We start from the raw sequence: 8,838 nt of genomic DNA, 5'->3' as shown, positions 1-8,838 counted from the left end.
TCACACATATGTAATTGAGTTCCTGCGCCCGTCGTCATAGTTGCTGGTCGCGTGCCGAAAAATGATGGGCGTAGCCATTTTGGCAGTAATCGCGTCAGTAGATTGGCAGACACTGACTGTCTGTCACGGTGAAGGAGGACGGACTTGACAGTGACACTTGACAGGATGGTAGACAACTGTTGTGCTCCAGGTTGTCGAAACAGACGGGGCAAGAAGAAAGGAGGATTAGCTCTATCATTTTATCGCATCCCAAAAGATGCTGTGAGGAGGGAAAAGTGGATAAATGAGACATCAGAAGAAGACTGAAAGGTGGGACCCGCCTGCCGTAGGATTTCGTTTGTGCAGCGAACACTTCATATCAGGTGGGTGACCAATGTTACAAAACATTTCTGGAAGTTTAATTTTAATATTTATATTTACTAGGGCTGGGCAACGTTAACGCATTAACGGTGCGTTAACTATTGAGGTCAATATCGCCCGACAATTTTGTTGACTCTGTAACGCTGCAGGTTTTTTTTTTTTCCCCTTTTATGACCGTTGTTCGTGGCTTTTATTTTGAAAGCGTCAGCGCGCTTGTTGCTGCTTCCAGTGACTGCTGACAGAGAAGAAGAATGTCTAGAAAAGTATGCAAAACAAAACAGGCATAGCTTACAGAAGGACGTCAACTTCTGAATGGACATTTTTGGTATAGTACACAGTTCTACAGTCGTCCTTGCGCAACTCTCGAGCAGCATGTGTCTCGCCTTTGCAGCTCGCAAGGTTAGTCTATTGTACGGTCAGCATGAAAGGGTAGTCTACTGTTATGCTGGCCGTCTATCAGCTGTCAATAACACCACGCAGACTTAGTGTGCATAACTGATAACTAAAGCCCTGATCAAAAAGCGGACCGAGATATTACATTCCTCACGCAACGTTTTGGTTTCTACATGGCGCTGCACGTGCATTGTAGGCTGCATGGTAGGCTATGATTTCGCGACATCGGCAACCTCGTCAGCATTTAAGATAGTGTTATGTCAACGTTATTGTTTTGAAAGATGTAATTGCTGTCAATGCCAACAGACAGTCAATTAGTTTCTAGTCGCTGAAACACCTTAAATATAATAGCGACAGATAAGAGAGAAGGTGGGAGTCTTTGACAGTGAGAGAAGGCGGGACATATCTCACAGACCCTGCCTGTTGCCTGTTTTTTTTACGTGACAATGTTTTTTTTTCCTTCTTGTAGGCCCATGTAGACCATCCTAATTTGAGTTTCTAATTTCTAATATATCAATTTCAGCCCTAGTGTAATATTGTATGCAATCATGTGTTTCATTAGTAGGCCTACATTGGATAGGCATATAGCCTACTATATAATTTAGACTGATAGGTTGGCAAATAGTCTACATTTCCATTGTGGAATATTATATTAGACCTACATAGGTTATCTACACAGTGCCTATACAAATTATTATTAATTATTTTATTTTATTAATGTATAAAAAAATATTTAATTTATTATTAATTTTATTTATTATTTATTATTATTATTTTTGGGTTTCGCACGCTATGCGATTAATCGCGATTAATCACAGAAAGTCATTGAGTTAATGCGATTAAAGATTTTCATGTTTGCCCACCCCTAATATTTATACATATGTATATGTATACCTGAATCACAGCACCCAATTATTATAATTAGTGGACACCGTGGCGTCCCTTTTTTACACAACAAGGTTCAGGCGCAGCCTAGCTAGTTAGCAGTAGCTTGTAGTAAGCTAGTGGTAAACAACCCCGTGTTGACATTCCTTTTTATTTTGTAGGGAGAAAGAGTGATAACCCTTTAAGTCCAGACTTTGTGCCATCGATTTTTGGCCAGAGAAGAGGAGACGGACAGCTAGACTGGAGGTGTTCAACAGGAGGCAGAAGGCGAAAATATTGAAAATAGAGCAGGCAAAGCTAACTGCAGAAGCCATCCGTGTAAGGTGGGTAAAACTAGTTATTAAATCAAGCCCCCGTCTGATTGATTATTTACATGTTGCTGCCATGATGTGGTTATAAAGAAAAGCGCCACACCAGTAATTTAATGAAGGAATAACATGTGATTTGCTTCCATGAAACATGTCAAACAGTAAACATGTAAACATGTCATTGTCATTAGTATTTTATGCATGATTTGCTGGTTCTGTGTTTCATCAGGGCATCAATTGATTGTCCCCAAAACAATGCAGCAACAGAAGACCAAACCACAGAGCCCTCCATCACAGAAAACCAAGTCATAGAGCCCCCCATCACAGATCCTTTGGAAGACTCGGGTGATGAAGATCCTGTCCAGCCTGATCCAGCAACACCACCTTGCACCTCTGAAACCTGTAGTAAGCACATCCAGTCTCTTGAGCTAGAATGCCAAGCTCTAAGGACTGAAAATATGTTGTTAAGGGACAAAATAAATAGAAAGACCCTGACAGAGCTTAGTTTGCAAAATGATGATAAAAAGGTGAATACCCTCACTGGGTTAGCAACCTATACATGTCTTATGACCATCTTTCAATGTTTGACTCCATTTCTCAAACTTAGAGCATCAATAACATGTTTTCAACAATATATGTTGACTTTGATGAAGCTGCGGATGAACTTGACTTTTGACTTTTTAGGTTTTTATTTTGCCATCGATCCAACTACTGCCTCTAGACACTTCAAACACTGTGTTAATTTGATTTATTGTAGACTGGTGCCAAGTCTAGTGGTGTGGCCTGATAGAGAATCTTTAAGAACATCTCTTCCATATGTATTTAGAAATGGTGGCTACGAGAAGACTGTTTGTATCATAGATTGTTTTGAAATATTTTTAGAGAAACCAAGTAGATTGCGACCCAGTGCACAGTGTTACTCAAAATACAAATCACATCACACCATGAAATATTTAATTGCCATTTGCCCTCAAGGTTCAATTTCTTTCATCTCTAATGGATGGGGAGGTCGCACCAGTGATAAATTCATTACAGAACACAGTAATTTTTTACCTAATATTCTCCCAGGGGATATTGTTTTGGCAGACAGGGGCTTTCTGGTGAAAGAGGCTATTGAAAGATGTCTGGCTGAATTAAAAATCCCAGCATTTACTCGTGGGAAAGCACAGTTAGATCCTGTTGACATAGAGAATACAAGATCCCTAGCCTCCTTAAGAATTCACATTGAAAGAGTCATAGGAGTACTTCGTCAGAAATATACTATCTTACAAAGCACTGTGCCAATAACTTTCACAGACATAGAGTCAGAAAATGATGTCACTTATCTTGATAAAATTGTAAGTGTATGTTGTGCACTAACAAATGTACCAGATTCTGTGGTGCCCTTTGAGTGAAGTTGTGTGCCAACAGAAAATAAACCTTTTATGATGGCTTCTCACTTGTTTGTTGTGACTACTTTTCTCACACACTAGATTTGAGTGATCTATCCATGTTTTATGCTTGTCACAGATACTACTACAGACAGAAGAGAACAACATTGTGGCATTGCGTTTACCAAGATTTCAACCTTTTACTCAATCAGGTTTTAAAAGGTGACTATGCTAGTCTCATTAAAGGGTGAGACAACCCAGATGTTAAAACACAATTTTCCCCGACAGGTTCTGGATGATAAAGGAGGACACAGCTATTACACATACAATTCTTTTTATTATCTTCTTACTGTGCAACCATGAGTACATCGGAACAAGTTAGTAAGACTAAGTAATTAAGGGGTTTTTTTGGGCATTGAGTAGTTTCCTACAGCTTGGACACAGCCACTGTTTTGGTACCCTTTTCAGCTGGAGGCAGGTTTGGTGGAACCTCTTCACGGCACAGAACCCTGAGGCACAAACGAGCATGTTCCCTGCCGCAGGTGCACGGCAGTAGCACCACTGTTGCTGGGGATCGGAGTCAGCAGTTGGTTGTTTAGGTGCAGAAAACCATTTTCCTAACAACTCTGGGATAATACATTTTGTGAAGAAGGCACGAGCGAGTTCAAGTTGTACTTGAAAGAATTCTGAGTCGAATGCAATGCGTTCTACAAAGAGTTCCTTTTCCGTCCACAGAATAAAATCACAGTAATCACATTTTGTGACAAATAGCTGCATCTGGACTTGGTAGAAGTATGGATGGTCTCGCTTGACTTCAATTTTTCCTTCAACATTTTTTTCTAGGCAAAAGTGTCCAACAGAATTTACAGCTTCACTCACAGACAGGTCCTTTGCTGAAAATGGGCATTTGATTTCTATTACCCCTGTGCCACAGCAGCTACAGGACACATACCCATCAGGTGAGGCCCCGATAAATGGGTGCTGAGTAGAAATTCTGAATCCGGCTGGTCGCACCAGGACATCTGTGTGTGATAGTCGATGCTGCATTTCGTAATAACTTCTGGCCAGTTCTTCATTCTTGCATCCCCATCTGAAGAAACAATGTAAATATTAGTTTTGAACAATAGTAATGCCACCCCACATTGCTACCTCCCTGGCCTTTACAAATGTTTACTGCTGTACTTCTGCTCTTCTTTTTTTTTTTTTTGAAAGAATAGCCTATTACCTACTGCATTTACCCTCTCTGTTTGCATTTACCTCACACTCATTTTCTTGTACACCATATGGACTGTTAAAGAAATAGAAGAGACTACATACTGCACACCCTATTTTACTTCACAGGGAAATTCCAGCTGATTTCAACATGCAGTTGCAATGGTCATACACACACTACCCTGGACTTTTCCATGCTTTCCTGGAGATGTGGCATTTACATCATCCCACATGATACTGCTGTATTGTAAAGTGTCAGCTGACGCACATGTCACAATAATATATCAAATGCATACGCCCATCACTTTTTGGGATGATGAGCATCAGCCTTGCATCAACAAAGGCAGAAACGTATGGGATGGTATTTGGAGTGTGTTATAATTTTCAGCTGCATGTTGACATTGGCTGGAATTATCTATGCTCATGAATACCTGGTAGCCTCACTGGTGAAAACATGGGACTTTGGGTAACAAATCTGTCTCATGAGAGACACTGCTGGCTTTCTGATGTCTGTTCTGGTTGCTGCTCTGAAGGTAGATCCTGTCACCCTACCACTCCTCTGATCGTACCAAATTCTGGATTTGGACTGAGCTTGGGTCTCCTCCTCTACAATATCACTCTGAAGAAAACATGGCAATCCAAATAGTTACTAATTTACATTGCAAATTAGCACACACAGTACACGTGCACATAACATAGTAGATATTACATTTCAATCATTAGTTCAAAAAAAGAAAAGAATATGTTCTGTACCTGTTCTTCAGTGACAGCCAAGTCATCAAATATTCCTTCTGCCTGTTCTTGTAGCTCAGCCAGGCTCAGGTCTCTTGCCTTCTTGTCGTACAAACTGGTGAGGGGTTCGGGTAAATCCAGCTTGACAGCCTTGGGTACATAAGATGTGGCATACCCGGGAACAACTGACAGGACGGCAGGTCTGCAGGATTTCCCATCTTGAGTGTGGCACTGAGAAAGGTTCTTGTAGAGTTGAGCTTGCTCGGCAGCAGTCAGGGGTGGGAAAGATGGTGGCGCAGAGGTACCCTTGGTGGAATTACCCTTCTTATTTTGTTGACTGCTGTTGAATATGATGTCCTTGCCCTGCTGGTACACCACATTCTTCGCAGCATCCTCACTGGGAGAGGCCCACTTGCATTTTTTAGACGTGCAGCTGATCTCTTCGTGCCTTGCGTTGTTTTTCTCCCACAGTCTGAAGAGCACAGCTGACACATGAGAGCAGCTCTCCCCGAGTCCCGCTGTACAGTTGCAGTGTGCGCCTAACACAACACCGTCGTTCCTCACCACCGCCCATGGCTTTAGCTGACTGTCATTCAGCCGTTGGGAGTGATTAACCTATGAAATTAAAATATATATATTTATATAACTACAGGTTGAAAACCCCATCCTCTTTGGTTGAGTACGTTAGAAAATACAAACTTAGCAAGTTACATATGCATTGCAGTAGCTACCCAAGATAATCAAACATGGTAGGCTACTGTGACACTGCTGCAGCTAGCCAAGCTAATAAACAAACAATGCTAACTGACACTGACTAATTGACACTGACTGATAATTTAATACTTACCCTTGCAGTGATGATGCCGCAGTTTTTGGATGCAAGACTCCACAGCTGAATGTGCGTGACGAAGCCGGACTGACACCATTTATACGCCTCCAAGCTTTTATACGCTCTGAGTGAGTCCCCAGAGTAAACGGATGGGAAGTTCACCAGATAGCTGTGGATGTCAGCATAGCGCAAGTCGGGTAAATCATCTTCAGGGCAGGATGAGAAGCTCTTGAAAAGCACACCGGGTGCATTATAAGGGTCGCTAATGATTAATCTTTGTAATTTTGTTGTATAAAGCCGAATTTCACTGGAATTAAAATGAGATGTGTACTCGCTCTGTTTAAAATCGCTGGCGCCGCCACTGGTCGTCATGTTTACTGCCAAGATGGCGTCTGACAACCAGAATTTTGCCGAAAGTCACGTGACGCAGGAACTCAATTGGACCTCTGAAGAGTCATTTCCAATAATAAAATGCAAAAGTCAAAAATGGTGGATACACCGTTTTGCAACGAAACCCTTCAAATGGAGTTCTCTTGGCACTGTAGATGGCACTGCCGCCACCATACATCACAAAAACTGAAGAAGAAGGAGGAGGGGACAACGCCCCCCTTAGGAGACCAAAGTTGAGCACACGCTTGGGCGGAGTTCAGAATATCTTTCTCTACTGAAGCAAATCTTTGATTCAAGGCTGCTGAATCCAAATGGCGGCCATATTGGGGTTTTGCCCGTTTGAGGCCTTTAGAGACACTTTTGAGCCTGCAAAGACTAAGCACAAGACTAAGCACATCTCTTTCAACTTTCGAGAAGCAAGCTAAGACTCCTCTCTTTCGAGAAGCAAGCTAAGACTCCTCTCTTTCGAGAAGCAAGCTAAGACTCCTCTCTTTCGAGAAGCAAGCTAAGACTCCTCTCTTTCGAGAAGCAAGCTAAGACTCCTCTCTTTCGAGAAGCAAGCTAAGACTCCTCTCTTTCGAGAAGCAAGCTAAGACTCCAAGCTAAGACTCCTCTCTTTCGAGAAGCAAGCTAAGACTCCTCTCTTTCGAGAAGCAAGCTAAGACTCCTCTCTTTCGAGAAGCAAGCTAAGACTCCTCTCTTTCGAGAAGCAAGCTAAGACTCCTCTCTTTCAAGAAGCAAGCTAAGACTCCTCTCTTTCAAGAAGCAAGCTAAGACTCCTCTCTTTCGAGAAGCAAGCTAAGACTCCTCTCTTTCGAGAAGCAAGCTAAGACTCCTCTCTTTCGAGAAGCAAGCTAAGACTCCTCTCTTTCGAGAAGCAAACTAAGACTCCTCTCTTTCGAGAAGCAAGCTAAGACTCCTCTCTTTCGAGAAGCAAGCTAAGACTCCTCTCTTTCGAGAAGCAAGCTAAGACTCCTCTCTTTCGAGAAGCAAGCTAAGACTCCTCTCTTTCGAGAAGCAAGCTAAGACTCCTCTCTTTCGAGAAGCAAGCTAAGACTCCAAGCTAAGACTCCTCTCTTTCGAGAAGCAAGCTAAGACTCCTCTCTTTCGTGACTATCTACAGCAGGGGTCCCCAAACTAAGGCCCAGGGGCCGGATGCCGCCCACCACGTCCCTTTGACCGGCCCTCCACCTCTCTGCACCTCACTATTTGAACTGCCCCAAAGAAGCAATCCTATCTTGTCTTGATAGTTTTTCATCTCACTGTAATATAAACAGGCCAACCATTTCTATTGTATCACTCATAAACTGTCAATCACCATATTTTTCTAACCTTTCCTTGGTATTTTTACATGGTTATTAAAAATTAAAAGGAATACCTGTGGCATTTCAAATTGAAAAACACTCTTACTCACTTCTTTTACTTCCTCCTACAATTATGTAAAAATCGTCATTTTGCCTCATTGTAGGAGGAAGTGTAAGAGAGGTGGATTTTTGTTGAGACTACAAGCCTTTTTCCCACCCTTTCAACCCCGCCCATAGGGGGTTGGACCTAATGCGCTAACAGACCTATCACAGATCAGTGTGCCAGTGCTTTTGAAATCACTGGCATGGGGCACCTAAGTCACGCCCTCTACTTCCTGGTTCATGGGGCAGGGGGAGTCAAAAAATAATTACTGGGCTTGAAAATGAGTGTTTTTTTTTACACCAATCCAAACCGTAGACCTCCACCTATGCACCACAAATCCAAAAATCACTCATTTTCAAGCCCAGTAATCATTTTTTGACTCCCTCTGCCCCATGAACCAGGAAGTAGAGGGCGTGACTTAGGTGCCCCATTGAGGCTCCACTGGCAGAGCTGCCTGGGTGTGGCCTGTGGAACTACAGCATTGCAATGCATTATGGGGATTGTTGTCACAAATCCACAAGCACTAGAAAGTCATTTTCTGCCTTTTCTCGGCCAAGAAGGCAGCAAATATAAATTATGCTACTATTCTACTACATATAGGACCCACTTTCAATACATATTCATGTCTCCACCGATGGAATGCCCCTTTAAACGTCCTCCTTGTATGTCGCGTTGGTCTGCTAAATGTAATGTAATGTAAAATGCAATGTGATGTTGACTATGATTACGTCCTGGATTGTAAGTCGCTTTGGTTAAAAAGCCTCTGCCAAATGCAATGTAATGTAATGCAATAATGTTGTTCTGCCAAATGCAATGTAATGTAATGTAATGTAATATATTGTTTTTCTGTCTCCACCTTCCACAGCCCCGCCCCCCGGCTGCTAAAGCAGAGTACCTGTCTATCGTGCTGGACCCAGGGGAGGGGCCTATGGGCCAGGGGGAGGGGCCTATG

At 42.5% G+C, this 8,838-nt stretch overlaps 2 protein-coding genes and 1 long non-coding RNA gene across 3 annotated transcripts in view; 2 read left to right on the top strand and 1 right to left on the bottom strand.

Moving 5' to 3' along the window:
• Nucleotides 1-8,838, top strand: part of flt1 (fms related receptor tyrosine kinase 1) — a 110,968-nt gene that overhangs the window by 76,700 nt on the left and 25,430 nt on the right. The window contains exon 14 of the mRNA XM_063207505.1: nucleotides 8,752-8,838. This exon is cut by the window's right edge and continues 70 nt beyond it. Within this exon, the coding sequence (XP_063063575.1) occupies nucleotides 8,752-8,838 (87 nt within the window). The remainder of the gene's footprint in view (nucleotides 1-8,751) is intronic.
• LOC134455348 (uncharacterized) lies at nucleotides 66-3,358 on the top strand. Its single transcript, XM_063206370.1, has 3 exons — nucleotides 66-362; nucleotides 1,800-1,961; nucleotides 2,176-3,358. The coding sequence occupies exon 3, from the start codon at nucleotides 2,405-2,407 to the stop codon at nucleotides 3,338-3,340; it is 936 nt and encodes a 311-aa protein (XP_063062440.1). The 5' UTR covers nucleotides 66-362; nucleotides 1,800-1,961; nucleotides 2,176-2,404; the 3' UTR covers nucleotides 3,341-3,358.
• LOC134455350 (uncharacterized) lies at nucleotides 3,444-6,331 on the bottom strand. The gene is made up of 3 exons (XR_010036095.1): nucleotides 5,282-6,331; nucleotides 4,960-5,147; nucleotides 3,444-4,406 (listed from the first exon to the last, which is right to left on the bottom strand). It is a non-coding gene; the product is annotated as an uncharacterized LOC134455350 (long non-coding RNA).

Source organism: Engraulis encrasicolus, chromosome 9 (genome assembly GCF_034702125.1).
Source record: "Engraulis encrasicolus isolate BLACKSEA-1 chromosome 9, IST_EnEncr_1.0, whole genome shotgun sequence".
Taxonomy (NCBI): Eukaryota; Metazoa; Chordata; class Actinopteri; order Clupeiformes; family Engraulidae; genus Engraulis; species Engraulis encrasicolus.
Note: the sequence above shows the minus strand (reverse complement) of the source record. Positions and strands in the feature narration are given on the sequence as shown.

Bases quoted from the DNA above. Each gene is read 5' to 3' on its own strand.
- LOC134455348 (XM_063206370.1), top strand. From the start codon at position 2,405: ATGTTGTTAAGGGACAAAATAAATAGAAAGACCCTGACAGAGCTTAGT.